At 35.8% G+C, this 26181-nt stretch overlaps 1 protein-coding gene across 10 annotated transcripts in view; it reads left to right on the top strand.

Annotated features, from left to right (window-relative positions):
- The window catches only part of FAM135A (family with sequence similarity 135 member A), a 57602-nt gene that overhangs the window by 3295 nt on the left and 28126 nt on the right, over nt 1-26181 (top strand). For 6 of the 10 annotated variants that reach the window (XR_014028006.1, XR_014028007.1, XM_081339784.1 and 3 more), the window contains exons 2-9: nt 11355-11440; nt 13118-13242; nt 14584-14663; nt 16445-16584; nt 18570-18640; nt 20021-20194; nt 22743-22869; nt 23332-23485. Coding sequence is in view for 8 of the 10 variants with exons in the window: in XM_081339784.1 (XP_081195910.1) it covers nt 13166-13242; nt 14584-14663; nt 16445-16584; nt 18570-18640; nt 20021-20194; nt 22743-22869; nt 23332-23485 (823 nt within the window). In the remaining 2 variants the exon portion in view is untranslated. Of the gene's footprint in view, nt 1-11354; nt 11441-12538; nt 12604-13117; nt 13243-14583; nt 14664-16444; nt 16585-18569; nt 18641-20020; nt 20195-22742; nt 22870-23331; nt 23486-26181 lie in introns of all 10 variants that reach the window. The other 4 variants (XM_081339788.1, XM_081339787.1, XM_081339786.1 and 1 more) reach the window with 3 other exon arrangements.

The following is a 26181-nucleotide window of genomic DNA, read 5'->3' on the forward strand; positions in this document are numbered from 1 at the left end:
TTCAAACAAAAGTTTGGGGCAAAGATGAGTTGTGGATGTAACTATTTAGATTATTAAAGTCTCCCGCCCCTCTCTTTCACACACACACACACACACACACACACACACACACACACACAATGTTTTCAGAGAGATGGCTGTGTTGCATCTTGTGATATTTTAGACTAACAGGTTTATTATAGCATAAGTTTTTGTTGAACATTTTTTTCTTCCTAGCATTTTCCTGCAAGTATAAGGTACTTACGTATACATTTCAAAGTTTCACAGTGGTACAAGATTGTTGCAAATACTTTTTTAAAAAAGTATAATCTAGTTAAGGCATGTCAAACTCGTCATGTGACATCACGCGATGTATCAGGACTTTTTCCCCATTGCCGGCAATGGGGTGGATGTGGTTTTGGCGTCACGCATCTGGCCCATGGGCCACCAGTTTGACATGCCTGATCTAGTTTATTTTGATATCAATCCTTATTGTATCTATACCACAATATATTGTAAGTTGTAAGGTTATGAGTGACCATCACATCAGAATTATAAACAGGGCTGAGAACTGATTTCCATTCACTACTTAGACTGATTGTGGCTTAGTTCATCCAAACTAATAGGCTGTTATTGATAATAACAATCGGCACACTGAGTGCCATATACTGAAAAATCTTGCCTGGCACATTGACAAAATTTCCATCTGTCAATTTCAAAAGGCCATCTTGCTTGGATCCGCACATATATTATACTGATACATTACGATGTCCTAGGTTCGTGGGAAGACCTTGATGTATAATAATGCCAACATCAGTTAAAGAACTGGCAGCCGTGATTTCACATTGTCTTGAACAATAATAATAATAGTAATATATTAAATTTGTATGCCATGCTTCTTGCTTTAAGGTCACTGTTTGGAATTCAGAAAAAGCAAACCATAATCTGATATTAGGCATAAGCCAACCATAATTTATAAGAAATGACTTCCCACTTCATCACAATGAGCAAAAATAATTTTAGTAAAAAAAAGAAATACAGTAAAAAAGTTCTTAAAATACAGTAAATGATCTCTTCTTTCCATATTTCGTATCTATAAATAAAGTCCATTAGGATTATCAGAAATAGCAGCATATCTGTTTTAACTTTGATAAAATAAACTTTATATTTCTTTTATATATAACAATCTTGATCTTTCAAGATGTCCAGTGTAGCATATTTTCCCATATCATTCTTGTAGCTTGTCACTTTTAAAACCACTTTCAATTTGGTCTCTGTCTTATTCTTCTTCCATAATATCTTTTAAACTATCTATTATAGCAAACATCCTTAAAATTTACTTCGAGATCCATTGTTCACAAATAACTCTCAATATGTCCAATGTGAAGGACAATTTTACTCCATTCTGTATGAATAAATCAAATTTAATTGTTCTTTAATTATAATCTTTAATTCCTTTTAGTTCCCTGTAATGTTCAGCTTTCAAAATCGCAACTTTTTTTAAAATTCAAAACAGCATTTTCCCACAGGAAAGATTCTTATAACTTGCTTTTTTCCCTCTTTATGAATTTAAATCATAACTTTGTTTTTAGTAGCATCAAATTATCCAGCCACAATTTAAAGCCAGATAGTAAATTTGCATGCAGATGATACCACTCTAATGGCAGAAAGTGAAGAAGAACTAAAGAGCCTCTTGTTGCGAGTGAAGAAGGAGAGTGCAAAGGTTAGGTTGAAACTAAACATTAAGAAAACCAAGATCATGGCATCCTGCCCTCTCCATTCCTGGCAAATAGATGGGGAAGAAATGGAGGTAGTGACAGATTTTATTCTCCTGGGCTCCAAGATCACCGCAGATGGGGACTGCAGCCAAGAAATTAAAAGACGCTTGCTCCTGGGGAGGAAACCCATGGCAAATCTAGACAGCACACTAAAAAGCAGAGACATCACCCTGCCAACAAAAGTGCATATAGTCAAGGCAATGGTCTTCCCAGTTGCAATGTATGGCTGTGAAAGTTGGACCATAAGAAAGGCTGAGCGCCAAAGAATTGAAGCCTTTGAACTATGGTGCTGGAGAAGACTCCTGCGAGTCCCTTGGACTGCAAGGTGATCAAACCGGTCAGTCCTAGAGGAGATCAACCCTGACTGCTCTTTAGAAGGTCAGATCCTGAAGCTAAAACTCAAATACTTTGGCCACCTAATGAGAAAGAAGGACTCACTGGAGAAGAGCCTAATGCTGGGAAAGGTTGAGGGCAAGAGAAGAAGGGGACGACAGAGAATGAGGTGGCTGGATGGAGTCACTGAAGCAGTAGGCGTGAGCCTAAATGGACTCCAGAAGATGGTAGAGGACAGGAAGGCCTGGAGGAACATTGTCCATAGGGTCGTGATGAGTTGGACACAACTTCACAACTAACAACAACAACAGTAAATTTGCAGATAGGTTAAGTATTTAGTTGTACACAGGGACTTGAAGAAACTGTGGAGAAATTTTTACATTAACTAAATCCTCCAACATAAAACATTAAAATAATAAAGGTTAACATTAATTATATTTTATTAATCATTAAAATTGACTTAAAATTAACAAACATAGCAAGGGAGGGAGCAAGATACAGGATGGAGGTGGAGTCTTATCTCAATCCATTAGCCACCTCCAGTATGACACGCCCCTATCAGAGCCCCAGGCCAATTGGCAAAGCCAGGTTTCCAGGCCTTTTTGGAAGGCCAACAAGGTGCTCCGTCAAGAGGCACAATGTTCCAGAGTGCAGGAGTCGTGACAGAAAAGACTCTTCTCCTAGACCCTGCCAGCCAAAATTCCTTGACTGATGGGGTCCTTCAGCATGCCCTTCCACCTGCCCCATGTGGATGGGGTGGGCCAATTCATTGGGGTGAGACAGTTATTCAGGTTATCTGGACCCATGCCATAAAGGGCTTTAAAGGTAATAACCACACCTGGAATTGGGCCTGGAAGCGAACTGGCAACCAGTGCAGCTTGCACAACAGCAATGTAACATCACCCGAGTAGTCCTAAGAACTGTCCTTGCAACTGCATTCTGTACCAACCGTAGCTTCCAAATCTTCAAGGGTAACCTCGTGTAGAGAGTGTTGCAGTAGTCCAGAATATATAAAAACACCAGGAATCCTATTAACCCTTATCTGGGAAAACATCCAGTTTTCAAGGTCTTTTGGGACTGCCATCAGGGTGTATGGATCTCTCGGGGGACCTCATTTCAGAGAGCATGTCTTACCACCGAGAAAGAACACACCCAATGTGCCAGATCATATTGGCCAAACAGAAACTATGAGAAAAATCCCTGGGCCTAGTTCCAAAAGCCACAAACACTCAGTTTTGGTATGATTGAGATGTTCTTCCTGGCGTTCCTTAGGAAAAGCACAGTAATTTTTCTGGGTTTTGTGGCCTATGGTGAATAGCTGTAAATATGATTCTTCCCCTTGAATAAAGCTGGCCAAGCACTGTCAGGTTCTTTGTCTGGAGCTATTCTTTCTCTTTGCTAGAAGTGACCTTACAAACTAGAGATTGTATGGACTGCCTGTTTTGTGTCCTGTAGCATGCCTCTAGATCAGGGATCCCCAATCTCCAGTCCGTAGACCAGCATCAGGCTGCGGCATGCCAGTAACTGGGCTGCACAAACAAGTGAAGCTCCATCCACGGGATGCAGGCAGCATGCAAAACCATGCCCACTCCAGTCCACAGAAAAGCCTTTCTCCGTGGAATTGGTCCATGGTGCCCAAAAGGTTGTGGGCCACTGCTCTAGATGTCAGGGGATCTTTAAGTGACAGTGCTAATGTCATAGTCCAAAAACTAGGTACAGCTAGAAACAAAAAAAGAAAATTGAAATGAACGTTAAACTTATTTTTAATTAAATAGTTCATGTGATTGTTGATTTATTAAACAGTTTATTGCTCAATGATTTAACAGTTATTACATTAAGAATTACAGGAATTTGTTAACTTATAAAAGGCCTTTGGGAATTATATAAAAGGTTTTCAGGAATTGCATGCAGGCGTGGGCCTCAGTTTTGTCTATATATTTTCACAGACATCACTTGGAAAGATGAATGATATATTCAGGATGTCTGACCATTGATATTACCTGCTATTCATTTCTATAAGTTATGTCCTACAAAACAAAATCTATTTCTTTCTTTTAGAACACTTAGGAGTATAAAGGAGGAAAAAGTTTATTGAATACAATAATTTCTCTCTCTTTCTCTCTCCATCTTTATATTTCCTTGTGTTTGTAATTTTGTTTTAATAGGTAATGTTTTCAGAGTGTAAATTGAGAAATCTGCTTAGAAGATGTATAGCTATATGATTGAAATAACTAAATAAATAATCGGGGATTAATCAGGGAGAAAATAATGGTGAATAAACTTTCCTTTAAAAATATCCTTTGGTGTTTTCAATTTTATCTTGCCACTCATAGCCATTGAAATAGAATTAAATGTCTTTTGAACTGTGTACTTTATGAAAAACAGTGGAGAAGTAGGAATGGTATGAATGTGTGTTTTAGAACATATTACGAAATCATCTGGGATGCATTAAATTTCAATGATAGAACACAGGAGTTTCATGGTGAAGAAGCATAGAATAAGATGCTAGGAAGACATAATTTGCCAAAGCTACTGCTTTTTTCCATGTTCACATAGTTGGCCAAGGCTATAAAAATTCTACATTAGACTGTAAACTGTCAAAATATGGAGTCTGGATAAGCTAATACAGTTCTTTTCAGATTCAATAAGTAGCTGATTATATTTTTAATCAACCATGTGAAGATTCTATTGCTTTTGTTCATTTATTCCTCATTCATGTATCATATTTGTTTTTTTGTTTCCTAATAGCCATTATCTCTCTAATAGAATGAGATGTTCCTGTTTGGGAACATAATTATTTTCTAATGGAAATACGATTATTTTTCAGTTTGTTTTTAACATTTACAGTAGAAATATTTGCACAAGGACCTGTACCCTTTGAGCCTTATGTGAAAATTTATAGCAGTAGCTTATATGGTATAAGATCCGAATTGTACAAGCAGTGAAAGTCTCTGTGACTCTGTATGGAAGCAAAAGTTGGTATTTGAAGAGGCAGAATACAAAGGGAGTTGAGGCTTTTGAATTTTATTGTTGGGGAAGACTCCTAAATATACTGTGGACAGCCATGAAAGCAAACAAATGCACCACTGAATAAATCAACCGAGAGTTCTTACTCAAGGCACAAATTATTAAGCTCAAATTAACCTACTTCAGAGATACTGTGTGAATACCTAGTTCTCTGGAAAAGGTTCTAATGCTGGGAAAAATGAAGGACGAAATGAGTATGACCTTGGAATAAAATAACTAAGTGAATTAATACTAGTAATAATATGGAAATAGGGCTTTTTTTCCTGGGTGAATTTCCTGGTAAAATGACAAGAAAGCAATATCTGTTTTTATACCAAAGCAGCCATACTTACTATCCTGTATTGAGACTGTACAGTCTAGTGCACTTACACCTTGCAAGAAAGATTAAATCATGAACTTTGGCCGGTATGTGAGAGTGGAGTTTTTCCATCCATCCATCCATCTGCTATACCAGTCAAACTGATTCTGCAGTGTACAATTCCTGAAATCCATAATTTGGATTAAACGTAGAAAAATAAGAAAAGCATTATCAGCGAGATAATCAAAATCACTATTAAAAACAGAGATCACACTACAACTGTACATAAATCAGGAATATAAGCATTCAACACCCCACCTTCAGTTAACTCTGTTCAGAGGAATAGTCCACAACCCTGCCTTCAAGGCTTAAGGGCACAACTACCGTAGGACTTTACAAACTTTCAAGAATCAGGAGGTGCACTCTGAAGACTTATATTTGAAAATGGATGCCCCGTCTACATAGAAACCCAGTGTACAAAACACTGCTACAGCCTTTTTACTAATGAGTTCTTACATTTATAAATGATCTCCAGGAGGAAAGTATTTGAAATTGCATGAATAAAATGCTTCAAGGTTATTACTAAGGAGAAAAATGAAGGCTGCTAGCTTACTTCAGATTTTAATCCCCATAGATGATACTATCCTGAAAGTCAAAAATGCAAATGATCTGCAAGCTGTAGTAATAAAAATCAAGGAGAACAGTGAACAAATGAGACTAAAATTAAATATAAAAACTAATGGCAACAGGTTGAACAACCAACCTTAGAATTGGCAACAAGGGTATCAAAGTGGTGGGGTAACTTTTAGAATCAACCCTTAATGATAAAGGAACAAGCAGTCAAGAACTACATTACAAAATAGCACGCAATAAAGCAGCCATGAAGGCAGCGCCAAAGATATTAAAATGCTGTGGTTGTGCCTATACCTACAAAGATTGGAAATGTGCAAGCATGGTATTCTAACTATGGAAGTGAAAATTGGAATTTAAAGAATAGGAAGAGTATTGACCCTTTTGATCTTTGGTGTGGAAGAAGACTCCTGAGAATACCAGAAAAGAAAACAAAAGGTTGAACAAATCAACCCAGAGTTCTCTCTCGCACCAATGACCAGATTCAAATTATCATACTTTGGATGATCCATTATGCAAAGTTTCTAATGCTGGGAAATGGTGGAAGGAAAGAAAAGAGGATGACTAGCAGCAAGGTGAATGGACTCGGTTATAGAGTTATTAAGTGCACCGTTGGGAGACTTGGAAAAACTGGATAGGGATGGATTGTCGTGGAGGAAAGCTATGTGGTTACTTAGAATTAATAATGGCTCGATGGCATATAATCAATTTTAAAAAACATTTAAGATCTGAAATAAAATACATTTAAAGGTTTAGGGCAAGGGTAGGCAACCCCGGCTCTTTTATGACTCATGGACTTCAACTCCCAGAATTCCGGAGCCAGGAATTCTGGGAGTTGAAGTCCATGAGTCATAAAAGTGCCGAGGTTGCCTACCCCTGGTTTAGGGCAACATAGTTTTCCATTTCTCCTTTTCTTTTTATTATGAACTTTGATTCTTTCCTAAAAGGATACTTTGCATAATCACCAAGCTGTCATATAGACAATATTTATGGAATTGAAAAAGAATTGTGTACTCTTTATGGCTGTGGTTTTTTTCTATTTGGCTTATGTGCAGCTGTGTCTTAATAGTTTTAAAACTCCACTCTCATGTACTGGCCCTACGTTTGGTGTATAACATACTGTTAACAAGAAACAGGAATGATCCGTGATTGAGCATTGGATTCTTAAGTTCCATTCTTTCCTTCACAGTAGGAAGAATGAGATTCTATAGCAAAGCTAGTTTAATACTGGTGTATATGATTTGACCATCCTATTATATAATTATAGGAACTTGGAATTGCTACTGTCTTCTACACAGGTATATTTCAAAGAAGGTATGATACTACTAGGCTTAGTCTCTAAAAAGAGTTCCTATCAGTGCTGAAGTAAATTTCAGACAGAGCTTGATAATGACTTTCAGGATAGGATTGTACATATATCTTAGCTCCTTAAGTGATATAAATCTGTTAGTATGGTGCAAGCCTCTTGCAGGAGCCTAAGCCTTTCTTTGTATCCTGTTTTGCTTCTATACCCATTAAGTTGTTTAGCTTTCACAAGCAATGACAGTACGGTAAATCTGAAACTTGCCACCATTTGTTCAGCAACTGCTCAAAGTCACAAGAGTGCTGAAAAAAGTGACTTATGACCAGTTGTCACGTATAAATATTGTTGCAGTGTCCGAGCGGTCACATGATTGTGATTCAGGTGCTTGGCAATTGTCATGCATTTGCAGCAGTTGCAGTGTCCTGGGGTCACTTGATTGCTGTTTGCAATGGCTTCCAACAAGCAAAGTCAATGTGGAGATCAGCAGGGAAGATCACAAATGGCAATCAAATGAAATGTCACTTAATGACCATGGTGATTTACTTAACAACCACAGAAAAATGACCGTAAAATTGGGTGCAGTCAGGTGATGTCTCATTTAATGACCATACCATTTAAAAACATTTTTTTCAGTCCCTGTTTTGGTTGTAAGTCAAGTACTGCCTGTATTCAAATAAAAAGATTGAGTACATAGATCCTAGAAATAACTTGTTTTAAATTGCAGAGGAGGGTATTTTTCATTATATATGCTACGACATAAAACCTGGGGAAAATTTCATTCTATCTATAATAAAGGGCATTAAATTTAATCATCTACTTCCATTAATATGCATTCTGGAATACAACAAATTAATGATGTTACCTCTATAACTGTAAAAACATAACCACGATGCGTCATGCACTATGCATCACACTTCAAGTATATTATATTTGAAAAATTAAATATTTTCTTTCATAAGCACCCCTTTAATTTTTATATGTAGTAAATATTTGTATAAGGACAAATCTATATGGTTCTTTTTTCCTATTTTAGATGTATTTTATGTTCCTGCTCCTCAATGTTTGCTATATAATTCCAAACACCACTTTTTAGTCTTTATTCTTTATATTCCTGATTGTCTTCTTTATTTTTTTAATAGTATAGACTTCATATTTATAGTTCTAATTTTATTTTTTTGTGCAGAAGAATAGGCAATTTTATCTGCCTATTCCGAACATTTAAATTCATGCAGTATTTATTTTAAATACTTAATTAAGACACACAGTAGTGGAAAAGGTTCCTCCATACAGGGTTTCTGTCAGTCAGGGTCTAACAATCTAGAAAGGAACTGAATTAAAATAATTTTTATATAATATTTCATTAGCACAATTGTTGTTGTTAGCTGCGAAGTCGTGTCCGACCCATTGATTTCATAGATTGAGAATAGAAGTTATGTAGTTATTTGGCAGGCAGTAATGAGAACACTTATGTTGTTATTGTTGTTGTTGTTATAGCTGCAAAGTCGTGTCCGACCCATTGCGACCCAATGGACAACGTTCCGCCAGGCCTTCCTGTCCTCTACCATCTTCTGGAGTGTATTTAAGCTCACGCCTACTGCTTCAGTGACTCCATCCAGCCACCTCATTCTCTGTCGTCCCCTTCTTCTCTTGCCCTCAACCTTTCCCAGCATTAGGCTCTTCTCCAGTGAGTCCTTCCTTCTCATTAGGTGTCCAAAGTATTTGAGTTTTAGCTTCAGGATCTGGCCTTCTAAAGAGCAGTCAGGGTTGATCTCCTCTAGGACTGACTGGTTTGATCGCCTTGCAGTCCAAGGGACTCGCAGGACTCTTCTCCAGCACCACAGTTCAAAGGCCTCAATTCTTTAGCGCTCAGCCTTTCTTATGGTCCAGCTTTCACTGCCATACATTGCAACTGGGAAGACCATAGCCTTGACTATACGCACTTTTGTTGACAGGGTGATGTCTTTGCTTTTTAGTGTGCTGTCTAGATTTGCCATGGCTTTCCTCCCTAGGAGCAAGCGTCTTTTAATTTCTTGGCTAGAGTCCCCATCTGCGGTGATCTTGGAGCCCAGGAAAATAAAATCTGTCACTACCTCCATTTCTTCCCCATCTATTTGCCAGGAATTGAGAGGGCCGGATGCCATGATCTTGGTTTTCTTAATGTTAAGTTTCAACCCAACTTTTGCACTCTCCTTCTTCACCCTCAACAAGAGGCTCTTTAGTTCCTCTTCACTTTCTGCCATTAGACTGGTATCATCTGCATATCTTAGGTTGTTGATATTTCTGCCGGCAATCTTAATTCCAACACTTATAGGATAATTTATTTGAGAGCAGCCATATTTTTCACCATTGAAATTTATTGAATGAGAAAAAGGACCAACCTCAAATTTCTAAATAAATTAAACCAAAGGGCAGATTATGACTTCATCTGAACACAAAGTGCAGCAATTTATTTTTCAGTGAAGAAAGAAATTTGGTGTGTTTATTGAAATAAAGATGGTTATTTAGTAAGCAGTCAACATCCTGTTTGTCACATCTATAAGATATTACATCTTTGCTTGTTAGCTTTTTATTTGTAGTTGTTAGCACTCTTGGAACAGTATAATAAAGCAATAATTGTATCTCCACTGGACACTGCAGAATGCTGTATAAATGATAAAATTATTTGTTTCAAATATTTATATACCATCTTTCAGTTTTCAGAAAAGCAGTTTATACCAATAATATTTATAACTTAAAAACCACTTTCTATGCCTTCTTTTTTCCCATACTCACAAATATCCCAACTTAGCTTCTTGTTATTAAATATAAGGAATATTATTTAATAAAATCCCAGAATTCTATCTGAGAAGACTATAGAATTATTCTATAAAGCCATACAATTATTTTGTTTCAGTAGGAACATGATTAGCGTATGATATGACCCAGTCATTCATTTCTTAAAAGCTCTGAAAGTGCTGCATTAGTATACTGATGTTGGAGAAGTTAAAGGTGTTTGAAGAAGGCATTTTGCTCCTTAACTCCCCCTTAAGGGCTAAAATTCCCACTCTACCCCGTGACCTCTTGCCACTAGCAGCCCCAGGTGGAGCACAAAGATTATATAGTCCCCAGGCTAGAAAAAAATTATCCCTGTCTTGCTCTCTGCTTATCTTAATTAGTCAGGCAATCCTTGCAAATGCTAGTTGCTTTTCTTGCCTAGTGAACTGAAAATTTACCTTAAATATCTTATTGTGCATTTAATAATTTAAAAACAGAATATAGATGTTCTAAAACAATTAAAATAACAACTAAAATGGTCACACTGTATTCCAAAGTGCTTCTCTTACAAGTTTGTCAATAGTTACAATACTGTTTATCTTACAGATTAAAATATTTTTTTCCTTGAGAAAGCACAGTATGAAAAAATCAGTTGCATGGGATTCAAAGAATACATATAAAACAGAAATGTATTTTCTTTGTGACCAAGGAACAGAAACCAGCCTAAACCAATTTAGTAGTTTCACATTGCTGTTAGTCGTAGGACGTTGATCAGTCAACATATAAATGAACCTAAGATTTAGATAAATAAAAGGCTATAATAAAGATACAGCATTAAAACATATTTTAATATAATAGATTTTTTAATTTCCTCTAAAATTAAGTATTGCCTACTATTAGATTATTTTTTTCTTCCTGCATTTAATCACAATAAATTAATGTGGATTTTACAAAATATTCCTGACTTGTTGGTTTCATTTCAAATGTTATGGTTTTTTTTAGGCATTCACTTTCAAAATAAAGGTAATGCTTTCCCCTGTCCAGTCGTATCCAACTCTTGGGGGCGATGCTCATCTCCATTTCTTAGCTGAGGGAGCCAGCGTTGTCCAAAGACGCTTCCGTGGTCATGAGGCCAGCATGACTGTATGCCGAGGCACAAAGAATACTGTTAACGTTTTGTTTTATTCTGATGAGAAAACCCAGAAATAGATTGGATTTAGATATTCCATAATTTGCTTTCTTTTCCATGCAGAGTAAGCAGAATGGTTTTGATTGCAAAAATGAGGAACTGGAAGACTGCTTGTTACCTTCATTAAAATGGATTATTTATTATTAGAGGTAAAGATGAAGCTTAAACTTTTAACAATACTGTAAATGCATAGTTGTAAGGTTTTCTATGTTAAGTCTCACTCTTACCATATTGTAATAAAGAGTTAGAAAATCTATATTCACTCCCAAGGTGATGGATTTATGAAGGAAATAATGTTCTGTCTTCTTGTTGGATCCTTAATGCTTTATACTAAATGAAATGCATTAAACAAAATATTAAGTATTGTAAGGAGGAGTAAATATTGTGTTACTGACCAAAGGGAACTGCAGGTATACAGCTTTGATCAGACTGATTACTAACAAAGCCTTAAAGCTTGGCACTTCCACTCTTGATGCTTCTGAACATGGCCAAACATGCTTGAAGTTTACTGGACTGCTTATTTCTTTACAATTTTACTTTTTATTCTACACATGTTTGGATACAACAGTGTCTGACTGATCCTGCTTTGGCTCTAATGTAACTGATATTGCATTATTTGAATTATTTGAAAAGATTATATCAAATTCTTGTTTGTAAGCAAAAAAGTGTGCTTTGGGTTGCTATGTTAACTGGAAATACTCTGATTCAGCTTATTTTAAAGCATAATAAGCAAAATAAATGAATAAGTGTCCCCTTTGGACCTTATGTTAAATTATGTTGTAAGATCATATACAATATGACTAACAGTGAGCCTTGAACTTACACACTTGCCTACGGTACTTTCCCCTGGCTCAGCCAAGAAGAACTTGAGAAAGTTTTGGTTTCTTAATAAGCCAGAATTATAAAATTATATGACTAATGGTTTGTTTGAACAAAACAGTGTTTAAGTGAAAGATCTTTTTTAGTTTGGATGTGATGAAAAATTCTGGAGTTTTGCTTTAAAAAATTCTGCTTTAAAATTGATCACTTTTTTCATCATAATCACACTAGAGTAAGAGAGGAGATGAAGAGCCAAAAGGTAGATGCTGATGATATCCTGACTGCTAAATTGGGTTTTACTGTTACATCCAAAATAGGTTAAAATAAGCAATCCTCACTATCTGCATTCAGAAAATCAGGGCACTCATCAAGTGAGTGTACAAGTTAAACATAATTTTGCTGACATTGCTCAAATTACTTTTCTGCAGATATTTGCTTGTTCAGCATAATTGTGTTTAGAAGTCCTGCCTCACAGGAAAGCTAAAACCTACAGGTGTAGTATGCATGACTGTTTTCTTCTGCAGACATTCACAAAAATGTCAGCAGAAGAAAGATGTTGTTTGGTGGGGTGTCTTAATCAGAGTGTTTCTGTGTAGCTCTAGCTTTCAAGACACTCTAATAGGCCCTTGTTGTGAAATTGCAACTCAGTTTTCAAAGTTTTATATCTGTCACTGAAAAGAAATAGAATGTATTTTCGTTGCTATAGAATCTAATGCAGCAGACTTAGCTATTTTAAGAATAATTAAAGATTGAATAACATTTTTGTAGGCAAATTCATTAAATTTGCCACTTTAAATAGACATTTTCTTTCCGCTGCTTCCCTTTCCCCTCTGTCATATAACATTAAAAAGTGATTCTAAAATGGCTGTGAAGATTAAGAATTTAGGGGGTTTTTTAATTACAAAAAACAGATAATGAATTAGTGGAAATCATATTTATGAATGATATATACGAGTATGAGAGTCATTTATGAGTCATATCAATTGTCTTCTTTTCCTTCTTTTCAGTAATTAAGTTCCTTGCAACTGTTCTACAGCTCCTCCATCTACATAAAAATGAGCGAAGTGCAAGCAATGGTAGAATTCTCTGTAGAGCTCCACAAATTTTATAATGTGGATTTGTTTCAAAGAGGGTGAGTTATTTTTCCTACCATACAATAAATGCTATAAATTCTGATGGTATTACTGCAGAAGTCTTTGTATAGGGAAATTTATTGTGTGTTTTAATGCATATCTTGAGATAAAAAGTAGTGGAGGACATACTTTGATAAATGTTACTTATATAAGAAAAGCTAAGTTGTTTGAATCATCTTTCTGAATTGATAGATGAGAAAGAGAGCGGGATTGAAAATATTACTATTTTAAAAAGGGTATTAACATTTGACATTTGCAACTTTGAAAGGATTTTAAATTACAATGATAAGGAACATAAACACCTTGATATTTAGGTTTCTGTGACATTTATAAATATAAATTAATAAAGTTGTGTCTTAGAATTTCCTCAAAAGGCTTTAAAGGTTTTTGTTTATGGTTTCTGTTGTTTATGGTACAGCAGTTTTGTGATCAGTATCTTCATTCTGAATCTCATTTGGATACATATTGCTATTCTTTTTCATGTCCCAAAGAAAGAAATTTCTTTATGGCTGTTGTTTTCCTGAAAAATGAAATAAATCTTCATTACATCACGCTAAAGCATTGAAAATTAACATATCTTCACATGTCCTTGTGTTTTGAATGCAGAAATTTCCATGTTAAAATTTACTAAATTCTAAAGATGACTTAGACTCAGTTTGGTGTCATGGTTAAAAGTACTAGACTAGGAATGGGGAAACTTAAGTTCTAATCCTCTCTCGGGCATAAACGTATGTGAATGACTTTGGGCCAGTTAATCTCTTTCATCATTAGGAAGAATGTATTAGTAAACCAGTTCTGAAAATGTTGCCAAGAGCACTTGGATGCCCAGAAGTGAGGGTTGACATTAAGGACCAAAACTACAACATAGAAGAATTACTATACATTGTAAAAATTTATATTCCTATTTTCGCTTTGCTAACAAAGTTACAACCTACCTGAAAGAGGGAATTTATGACCTGGATCTAAAACTCTGAAGGGCAGAGGACCCCATTGCGAATTTGTGCTAGCACTTTGGTTGCTCAGCAACATTTACAGCCATTTGCAGCATCCCATGATCACATAACTATGTTTTATGACACCTTTACCCAACACTTTACTTTTGGTTTCTAGCAAAATTGCACCATTGTGAACAATGGGTTCACTTAATGTGCATGGCATTTTCAGCAGCAATCTTTGTACTCTCCATGTATAATTTGTTGACTTTTGTATTTTTTACATTATTCTTATATGTTCTGTAAATCATATTGAAAACCATATTAGTTTAAAGTTGTGGTAAAGTGTTTAAAAGGTGAACATATCATAAACAGAATAATTCTAGAAATATTCTTTTTGTCTTGAAGATTCTATCAAATTCGTGCATCTATGAAAATTCCTCCAAGAATACCACACAAAATTGAAGCAAACCTATTACGTGCAACTAGTAAGTATAAATATTTCATTAATATTTAAGCTTTATAATTGCTGTTTAATAGTACTTTTATTAAAAAGTTATCAGCTTATTAACATTACATTATATATTAAATAATTTTATTTATTTATTTTTATTTTTATTCCATTTATATCCCGCCCTTCTCCGAAGACTCAGGGCGGCTTACAAGCTTAGCAGTAGCCTTCATTCTATGTATATGCCTGCTTATTAGGGCTTTCACACACACCCCAAGCGGCATTATTACAAAGTCAGCTTAATTGCCCCCAACAATCTGGGTCCTCATTTTACCTACCTCGGAAGGATGGAAGGCTGAGTCAACCTTGAGCCTGGTGGGATGTGAACCTGCACTAATTGCAGGCAGCTGGTGTTACTTAAGGAGGCATTAGCCCACTGCTCCACCAGTAAAGCTACTGAGTTTCATGAATTGATCTTAATATTTATGAGAAATTTGAGCATATGTGCATTTTAAGGCTTCTGAACAAATGAAAAAAATAGAGGAAAAATGGCCAAAATTGTATTTGCAGTTATTTTTTATTGTTCTCTGTTGTGAAATTGTATAGAACAGGGGTGTTGAACTTGTAGACCACGGCCCGGTACAGGGCTGTGGCCTATTGGTCACCGAGAATGGGAGTGGCTGGTGTGTGTGCCTTCCCCACTTATGCTAGTGCCGCCACGTGGGCGCTAGCAGCCCCGTTTGCACATGCATGGGAACACTAGTGCGGCCGCCAGCATCACACAGGTGCTTGCAGCCCGCAGGCGCCAGCACCGCCGCAAGCGTTCACGGCCCACAGGCACATGTGTGTGAGTGCTAGTTCCACTGCTGTGCGTGTGCCCGTTTGTGCATGTGCGCGCATACACATTTCCCTGCTCCTCCATTTCCCTCCAGGCCGCCAACCTGGAAAGGATGGGGAGCTCTTTTATAGAAGATTGACTAGATTTTGTTAAAAATTTATTAAAGGAATTTTTACAATTATATGAAAGCCACTTTGAATTCAAAATGTTTATACGTGTTTTAGGCTTCATAGTATTCCATTATGATTTATTTAATTATTTATTTATTATGGGACTTATATGCCGCCCTATCTCCCAGAGGACTCAGGGCGGCTAACAGCAATAAAAAACAACAGTACAAAAGTTAACAAAAAATTAAATAGCCCCAAATATTAATTACACAGTTAAAAATTAAAACTTTTAAAAACCCATCATCAATCCAGGTCAGCCTGATGGAAAAGGAACGTTTTGAGGTCGCGGCGAAAGGACCGGAGGTCCGGGGCCATCCGAAGCTCAAGGGGGAGTTGATTCCAAAGGGCTGGCGCTCCCACAGAGAAGCATTTTAAACTTGGAATACTTTTAGAATAGTTGGAAAAAATAGCATACTGATCAATAAGTTCAAACAATCTTTTTTTGATGTCAAAACAGTAAGCCGTTTTAAACTTGGAACATTTTGAATTTAAAATACTTTTGAGTGTTTCTAGAATTTCTCTTCAGACCAGATTAGAAATACTAATATTGCTGAATTTAACAATGGTTTAAGAAGTTCCTAAAATATTATGGACACTTGCCATGCACACATATATTCACACAGACATTTACAACAATGGCTGCATTGATTTTTAAGGTGTGCTCTGGTTGTGCTTCACTTCTGTTCCTTAATGCATCAACATCAGATGTTCCTGTTTTTTAATGGCTGTATATTAATTATAATATATGAGTTTGTGAATAGCAATAAATTTTGAGCCATGATGACTGCTTGCCAATGTTCTTGTTTTCAGGTGCTGATCTTGCCTTCCCAGCTTCTGTCCATGACAATGTAGTCTGCAGTAAAACATTTCAGATTCTCTACAAAAATGAAGAGGTCTGTGTGAACGATGCAATGATCTTCAAAATTAAAATGCTATTGGATGAAAGAAAGGTAATACTGGCATCTGCTTAACTAATGATATATACACATACATACATACATACACATACATACATACATACATACAATTAATTCATGGGTGGCTACCAAGAATGTTAAGAAAAGCCCTGGTGAATGAAGACTAATATATTCCAAAATTCTGTGTACGTTAATAGACAACCAAAGCATTCAAGAAGCTCAGAGCCATTAGATGAGTGGGAAGAAGACAAATATTTCAAATAAATAAATATTATCCCACTGGATGTAGCACCTCAGTGCTATGTCTTTGCAAAGAAACAGCAAGCCAAGATTCTCCAGAAATTGGGATGACCTGATATCATCCTACGCAGCATACACAGTGTTCCTGTATGTATGGATAAGCATAATTTTGGGAATACTGTAGACAACATTTTATAATTTACCAGAATGTCAACATCTTGGCTGGCCCACCTCTACAGCACGATCTTTTCAGAGTTCTTTTTCAAGACTTAATGAAAAAGAATAAGATTAGGGTAAGAAATGTGAATTGTTTTTCCCCTTTAGAAATTAATTTATTTTCAAGGTTCATAAGGCAAAGAAATTTTTAGTCTCTTATTCATAGGTACTAAGTGTACTGGTGTAGAGACTGTTCTCCGACCTAAATGATAACAGAGAAATGTCCAAATGCCTAGAATGTGACTTTCTCTCTAATTCTAAGCATAGTATTACACGTAGTCCTTGACTCATAACCACAATTGGTACCAGACTTTTAGTAACAAAGTAATGTGGTCAAAAATTGAGGTGTCACATGACTGCTCCGCTTATCAACCACAAATCTGGACAATCCCCATTGCTATCGTTACGTGATTTTTACTGCTCGTTAACTACCTACCTTAATCCAAACCATTCCAGGCTTGGTCCCTCCCATCTACAAGCATTAGAAAAGGCAGGGACTACCTCCCATTCCCCCTAACCACCTACCTCCCCCCCCATTTATACCCTGTAAACATTGATTTTTGGCAAATGTCATACATTGCAGTAATAACTGGGAAATTGCAAATGGCCCTAAATGCTGATAGGTTGCCAAGTGCCTGACCACATGACCACTAGGGAGCCAGTCCATTGGAAGGTCATAAATACCTTCTCAGGGTCTATCATAACTTTGGTTGCTAAGTGACAAGTCATAAGTACTACCTGATAGTTAATAAAAACTTCATTAATATAAATTGCATAATTAATCCTATTTTCTTAATATGGTTGAGAAGCTGAATGTTTAGCTATGATACTATCAGCCACATTTGTGGGGAGTGCACACCCATCTTTTTTTCTTTGGAAACCTGAAAAGGCTAGAACCAAAAGTGCAAATTAGCCTTCAGAGCATGGCTTCCCAGTTACTTGTTGGATCCATTCCTTTCATTATTTGTAGAGAATATTTTATCTTTGCAATCACGGCTCAGTAAGAAGAATTGAAATGTTTGGTACATGTTGTTTCAGATCCAGTTATCAAGACAATTGTTCATCTGCCCTTTATTTTTCTTTCGTATTCTCAACTGTTTATCCAGTGGTCCAAATTACCTGCCAGTATTGACAATTTGGTTCTGTCAGCATGGAATGAGAATGACTGGTCTCATGCCATGCATCTTGGTTATACATGATTTATGTTCCCTGGCAAGCCAGCAAAAAAACAAAGCCTTGGATTATTGAAACAGACAGAGTAGCATGCTATTTATATAGAACTTTAAAACACATAGGTCCATTTTGTACAAATAATACTGGATTTACAATCCACTATTTTATTACTCAGTGTTTTAAATTGTACTAGTAACATTTAAAAGCATTGTTTGCTTTGCTCTCCGTTGCTTTATACTGCATAGAAAACTCTTATATGAAAGTATTTTAGTGTATTGTAAACAACGTTGTAATTATGAGCAAATAAAGAGAAATATATAAATATTGTATCTTTCAACATGAGAATGCATGGTAAATCATAGTTTGTGTAACTTATTTTATTTTCCTAGATTGAAGAGTCTCTTAATGAAATGAATTTCCTACTATCTTTAGATCTGCACTTCACAGATACAGATTATTCGTAAGTTCAAAGCTAAGTTACATATTGGTCTTGATACAATTACATTAAATATTTATTTTTTTCATCTGGAGTGGCATCTTATATACATTAGTTCTGTGTGAATCAATGTGTGCATGGAATTTTTTTTTTTGGGGGGGGTCATTGTTCATGTAAAGTTGTAAGCATTGAGCTCATTCTTGTATTAACCTGCCCTTAATATTGAAATAAGAACGTCAGAGGTTGTGTATTTTTGATTCATTATGAGATTTTAATGTTTAATTCAAAAATACTTTCTAGATTGGGTTACATAAAATGATATAAATTGTAAACATTATTGTAATTAAATAGATGTATCAAAGCCAAATTAAGGATTTTGTAGTTATTAGTTCTGAGATTGCCTTATTTGCTTACATTTGAATTTGTTATTATATACTTTGTATGTCTGTGTATAAACACAGTTCCATATGTTTGATATTTGATATTACAGTATACATTATAATTGTGTATATGATGTCATATTGCAGTGATGGCGAACCTTTTAGAGACCGAGTGCCCAAACTGCAACCCAAAACCCACTTATTTATCGCAAAGTGCCAGGGGCCGCATCAGCATTGTGGTGCCCTCAGGGTGGGTGTGGGGTGTGACCTACTGGGTGGGCTTGGCTGCGGTGCTCATGGCAGACTGGATGGGTATGGCCTGCTTGATTTTGCTCATGGGGGGATGCCTGTGGGGGCTGGGCAGGATTGGGGGAGATCCAGAGGGTCTCTGGTGGGTGGGGCGGAGGGCAAGAGGCTTGTCCTGCAGGGTGAGGCAGGGGGTAGGGTGGGGGTGCCAATGCTGTGGGGCAAGGCGAGGCAGGGGCAGCTGCTGCCTGACACCATCAGCCCCCGCACACAGAGGCCAGCGAGCGCATGGGGATATGATCTATCACCTCTACATGAGCTTGCTAGCCGGCTGCTTTGCCTTCTTTGTGCTGGGCGGGGCTGCTGCTCCGGATGCTGGCGCCGGCCTAATGGACCTGCGCAAGCTGCTGGCGGTGGCAGGCGTGCCCACAGAGAGGGCTCTGAGTGCCGCCTCTGACACGCGTGCCATAGGTTCGCCACCACTGTCATATTGCTTTCATTAAAGGTTACAACTGGTTAATATAAGATTTTCTTTAGTCTTCCTTATACATGGCATCTTCTAATGATTTCATCAGAAGATTATTGTAAGGTCCTCATTAAACAAATTATCAAATGAGAATGAATACTAAAACTATATATTATAGAAGATCTCAGTCATTGTATTCTTGGATTCTTAATCCTAGTGTTAAATTATTTTTTAAATAATTTAAGTTGTATATTTGTTCTTTTAAGCTATTAACACATTTTTTTGCCTGTGTTTATGTTCTTTTTCATTTAGACCAGAGGATCTGAACACGTTGCAGCTAATTAGCAGCCGAACACTAAAGTTGCACTTTACCTTACACCGAGGCCTTCATCACTACGTTAATGTTATGTTTGATTATTTTCACCTCTCTGTCATCTCTGTTGCAGTGCATGCCTCTTTAGTTGCTCTTCATCAGCCGTTGATAAGGTAATGATTAAAAATGTTCTGTTTTTCAATACTTTAATGTGATTAAATTGAATCCTATTTTGTTGGTTTCATTAATAAAACTTCTTGGACAGGTAATTAGATTGCTAAAATTATTAGATTATTAAATCTTTAGACACATTGAATATTGAAATATTGAAATAATTTAATGTTAAACACTAAAAAAATAACAAATTGTGTTAATTATTGTTATGGAAAGAAAGCACTATAAAAACAGGATGGCATAATTGTATTGTCTGAAATATGTGAGTTGGTTTCTTTGCTTTAGCTAAAAATGAAAACTGAAAGCTTAAACTTTCACTTAGTGAATTATATAATTGAGTGAATTATATAATTAATTTATGTCTTATTCAGAAGTTTGAACTAAAATTCTCTTAATAAAATGGTCACAATCATTTTTTAAAATTTTTCCTTTCTCTGTTAGTCACTTACATTACACGCCATTCTATTTAATAAGGTTTCCTGATTTCCAGGGCATCATTCTTAAAAACTGTGAAGCTGCGTTAGGGAAGATTATTTTGACTAACTCTATTATGCAAATAAAACTCCATAACTCTTTTGACAGTTTGAAAACTGCTCAAGTGGTTCTCAATAGACTTCTTTCATTTGAATTTCCAATTACTTTGTATGTATTTTGGTCAGGGTATGTCTACTGAGGACCATCAAATATCAGTTCTTAATAGATTTAACTAGGATGTTCATTTGCAGGTAATCGTGGAATTGTACTTAATATGAAAAACCCTACTTGCTAGTGTAAATATTTCTTTGGGACAAAAGATACTATCTAAATTGATCATTATTTGAGTATATTTCTCTTGCATTGAGCACGTTGATGCAAACTGATTTTTATCTGACATGAAACCACTTATAGTAGATATATTATAGACATAAGATATGTGAAGAAGGTATAGTTCTCTGCAAACAACTGAATGTGAAATTATTCCTAAATTAGCATTGTAGAATAGGAATGGGAAAGGGAGAAAATATAGAAAAAATACCCAAGCTATGTATGTAGTTGTAGCTTGAAACATCTCATACTTTTTGTTCAGATTATGAACTTGCATTTACCCTACCAGCAAGCACTTATAAGTTATGTTTCTGATAGCGTGGCATCCTAAAAGTCACTAGGTATCCTTCGTACTGCTATCCTAGCACATTTATTCATGGGAAAGGTTAAACTTTGTAGTAGGGCTATGCAAAGCATTTGAAATAAGTACTTTGCAAAGTGCATTTGCATGGACAGCACGCTTCAAAGAGTTAAAGAAGTTTCATCGTTTTCAAGGTTCATTTAGCTGCGTCAGAGATGTCATCTGCTGCTGGAACGAGAGTGCGTGCACAGATAGTGCTTCCATTAGATCATTCTGCTGTAGTATTCATTATTCATGCAATGCACTTCCCGTTGTTACATTTGTTAAGTTTGTACAAACCCTTGCTTTTTACTTAACTAAGCACATTTGAAAGAGACCTAATTTTGGACCCAGAAGCAAAGGGAAAGAAAGCGGAACAAACTTATTTGTTCCCTTAATGAAAAATATGATCAATTACTTTGGTTTTGTTTTTTCTTACACCAATTCAAAATTATAAAACATACAAATGAATTAATTTGTGTATCTCCCCTCAAATGTGCAAAGATGCATACTTTTTACTTTGGCAAAAAAAATTGTTTTCTCTACATAGTGATATTCCAATATAGTTTTTTATATATGCCGGGTACAAACTTATAATATGATTATTCACTTTTCCAAAAGTAATTGGTTAGCAAAAATTGTTAAAAAGAAATAACAGGTTGAATCGGTAAATTTCAAGTAAAAAAAATTACCTCCCTTTCTTAGAGTTACATTTTTCAGCTGAATGAAAATTTTTAAAGGTACTTTCAAAATTTGCCCCTAAGATGACTTCAGAGACTGTTCACATTTAAGCAACTGTTTATCCATTCATCTGCAACCATCTAAAATATTACAGATAGTCGGCAACTTACAACAGTTTACTTAGTGATCGTTCGAAGTTAAACGGTACTGAAAAAAGTGGCTTATGATGGCTTTTCACACTTACAGCCTTTGCAGCATCAGCATGGTCATGTGATCAAAATTCAGATGTTTGGCAACTGACTCATATTTATGACAGTTACATTATCCTGGAGTCATATGATCACCTTTTATGACCACCTGAGAAAGTCAGTGGGGAAGCCAGATTAACTTAACAACCACATTACTAATTTTTACAACTGCAGTGATTCACTTAACAACGGTGGCAATAAAGGTCGTAAAATGGGGCAGCACTCACTAAACCCTCTTGCTTAGCAACAGAAATTTTGGGCTCAGCTGTGCAAGTTGAGGACTATCTGCAGTTACAATAATCTAAATAATATTTAATTTTAATCTGGGCAGTATAGTGGCCTTAAATACCAGTTGCAACAAATACTGAACTAGTAGTTTATATCAAGTTTAAATTCTATGCTATTGATTTTTCCTGTAGACTTTGCACTTTTGTATTTGTTTTGATGTTTAATTCTTCCTCCATTTGTTTTTAGCTTTCCTCGCCCTATAAAGAATACTTGGTTAAACAGAAATGCACCAGCGCAGAGCAGGGATTCTGTGATTCCTTCTCTTGAAAGTGTTGTCTTTGGCAACAATTACACCAAGCAATTATCAGCTGATGTAAGATTGGAATTATTTTGTCTTCTTAATAGACTAAAGAGTGCACGCCTTTTACAGAATATTTTTTAAGAAGCAAAACATTATATGGAGTGGATACTGACAAATAGCTGCTGTATTAAAATATTGCTTAGTAGCAATACTGGTCATGATGCTATATAATAGATTTTTTTTTACAGTACTGCAGCTGTTTATTTATTTGATTGAGAAATATATCTTAAAAAGTAAACTTTTTAACAAGTTCAGTGAACTGTAATATTGAATCTTCCCTCCCTCCCTCCCTCCCTCCCTTCCTTCTGGAGTGCCCTTAACTTTGGGTGTTTGCATGTGTATATGTAGGTATAGGTGAGGGGGCAAAGCTTATATAAAAAGAATGCCTTGGGTAATATCTTGAGTGTTGTCCTTAAACTTGAAATAAAATGTTGTTGTTTCCTTATGACTTAAAAATTATAAATCCATTTTTAGGGCTGCAGTTTTGTAATAGCAGAACCTTTCTTGAATCATGCTTACAATCTTCACCATACACTTTGTGCCAGTTTGCTACTCGCTTTCAAAGGATTACACGGTTATTTTACCAATTTATCAAATGAACTGCCTTCCTGTCACAAATTAGACGCAGGTATGTCAAAATCTTTTTCCTTCTGTGGCAAAGCCTATATGGCACTGTATTGCTAATATACATCTTAGGATATAGATAATACAATAAAAGTGCTGTCCAAAGAATTATGTATTCTATTTTTGTTACATATTTTGATGACTATTCCTTTAAAAAGTAAAAAATTACCCTTTTTTCTCATATGTTAACATATCCACAGATATGAGTTATAATTATATTAATATTATACTTATATAATATTAATTATATAATATATTAATAAAAATATCCTGTGCTCCTAGATCACGGGTGTCAAACTGCCGGCCTGTGGGCCGGACGCATCACAATGAAACAGCGCCCACCCCATTTCCGGCAATGGGGAAAAAGCTCCGATACGTCGTGCGACGTCATGTGACATCGCGAGTTTGACATGTCTCTCCTAGATCCTTAACACTTGCAAGAAAAGCTTTGAAGATAGTTATTCTGTATTCACAGCTTCATTTGTCCATATTAGGCAGACACATTTATTTATTGTGAGCAGGATTACTATAATTTTCTATGTGAATTATATATAATCCATATATAATTGATCTTATAATTATATATAAGATCATGTATGAATTAAAGAATGTGTAGAATTTTGTTCCATTAAATCCAATTATTCCAAAAAATATGGATTGAGCTATCTGTCTGGTCACTGTTTTAAGCAGGGCTATGCAGTGATCTGGATTCAGAAGGAAAAATATTTGGAATATGCATGGACACCTATGTCGTAACTATCAACAGCTCCTTAAAGAAGCTGAGTATTTTCCTGGCTTACAGCAGCCTAAAACAAGAACATTTAATTCAACAAAATGTGATCAGAGCATACCTTTATCACTTGGTTACTTTTGAATATTGAAAAGTGCACAGCCCTAATCTATTGTTACAGTATATCTATAAACATTTAAAACATTTAAGCTTATTTGTTTCCTTTGGATAACAAATTGTCGAATACTTTTTGAAAATGATTCTAAAAGAGTTCCCCCCCCCCCAAATTAAGATCTAAGGTTCTTTTTCTAGTTTGACACCTAGGTCAAAATAGTATACATATTATATAGTCCATATTTGCTTTATTGCTTTTATTCACCAACTCTAGTAATCACAGAGGTTCCTATGCCAAATAATTCGCTTAAAAAAAAAGAATTCTGAGTTGATTGGAAATATCAAAAACTAGGTATTTGTGAGCTGGTATACCAAAGAGAAAGGCCAAGTGTGCTCACAGGTGTCCAGTGGGCACCAAGTTGGGGTCATTTCATGAAAAATATCCCTGTTCCTGATCCAACACCTCAAAACAAACTACAATTACAAATATTTCAAATATATTTGCATTAATAACAATCAGAAATAAAAGCTAAAACTTCCTGCATAGTATAATAGGATATACACTTAGAAAACAGTTTTCTTTCAAACAAAGGGCTTACAGTTCTTTCTGAGACCGTGTCATGTGATATGGTGATTTAGTATAACCTAATACTGCATATTGCATACAGTGGAGATATGATACTCTATATAACTTTGATATAGTGATAATAGAGCGTTCTTACAGGAATATTAGAAGCTTTAATTGCATTCATCACTTTTACTAATACAGGATAAGCCGAGGATTTAGAGACATGGAGATAAACATATAGTCACTGTTAAGACAAGTACAGGTAGTTCTTGACTTGAAACCATTTGTTTAATGAACATTCAAAGCTGTGGTGCTGAAAAAATGATTTATTGCCAGTTCTTATGGTTTACAGCATCCCTGCTGTCACAGGATCAAATTTTGGGCACTTGATAACTGGCATGTATTTGCAGTGGCTGCAGCATCCCAGTTCACGTGATCAGCATTTGCTACCTTCACAGGGGGTTTCAGATAAGCAAAGCCAGTGGAGAAAGCTAGATTCATTTAATAATCATGTGATTTGCTTAGCAACCACAGCAAAAAGGTGTTAAAATTGGGCATAGCACACTTCACAACCACATTGCTTAATGATGGAGGTTCCAGTCCCAGTTGTGGTTATAAGACAAGGACTGCATGTACACTTCTTGTTCATCCCATCCGAAAAGCAAAATAAATTCACGTAAACCAACGGTTAAAAAAAACGCAGACAGAAGGAGTATCAGCATTCATCTGATTTCTAGCTTGATAATCGTTGTGCACTCTACTTAGTAATAGCAAGAAAGTCTTTATTGATACAATGGTTAAAATGACAAAGAAAGACCTGGTTGTATTTGCAGTTTTATATATATGTACAGTAAACTGCTTTTTGGAACTTCAGTTATTAAAGATTTAATGTTGACAGAATTAGAAAGTTAGCAGCTGTGTTCAAATTCAATATTATGCTACGTTTCTAGACGATCTAGTTTACCATGAATGAGCTGCATGTTGGTTCATGCTTGTCTCTGTTTGCTGACATAGCAGCTGGGGTCACACTATTTTTCCTACTCACTAAGGGCTACAAATTAACCAATTGCTATCTTGAAAAAAATCAACTTTAAAATAGAGTTTTTAATATATTATGCTTTTATTGCTGACATTTCTCTATTTAATATTTATTTAGATTTTTAGATATATTTATAAAACAGATTGAAGCCAGAACCCTTAGAAGCTAACCATTAGTCCTAACCATGCTTCTAAATTTCAATGGTGTGATTTTAAGGATCTTCAGAAATGAGGATATGCTAGTGTAGCT

Source organism: Vipera berus (assembly GCF_964194415.1).
Source record: "Vipera berus genome assembly, chromosome: 1".
NCBI classification, from domain to species: Eukaryota; Metazoa; Chordata; class Lepidosauria; order Squamata; family Viperidae; genus Vipera; species Vipera berus.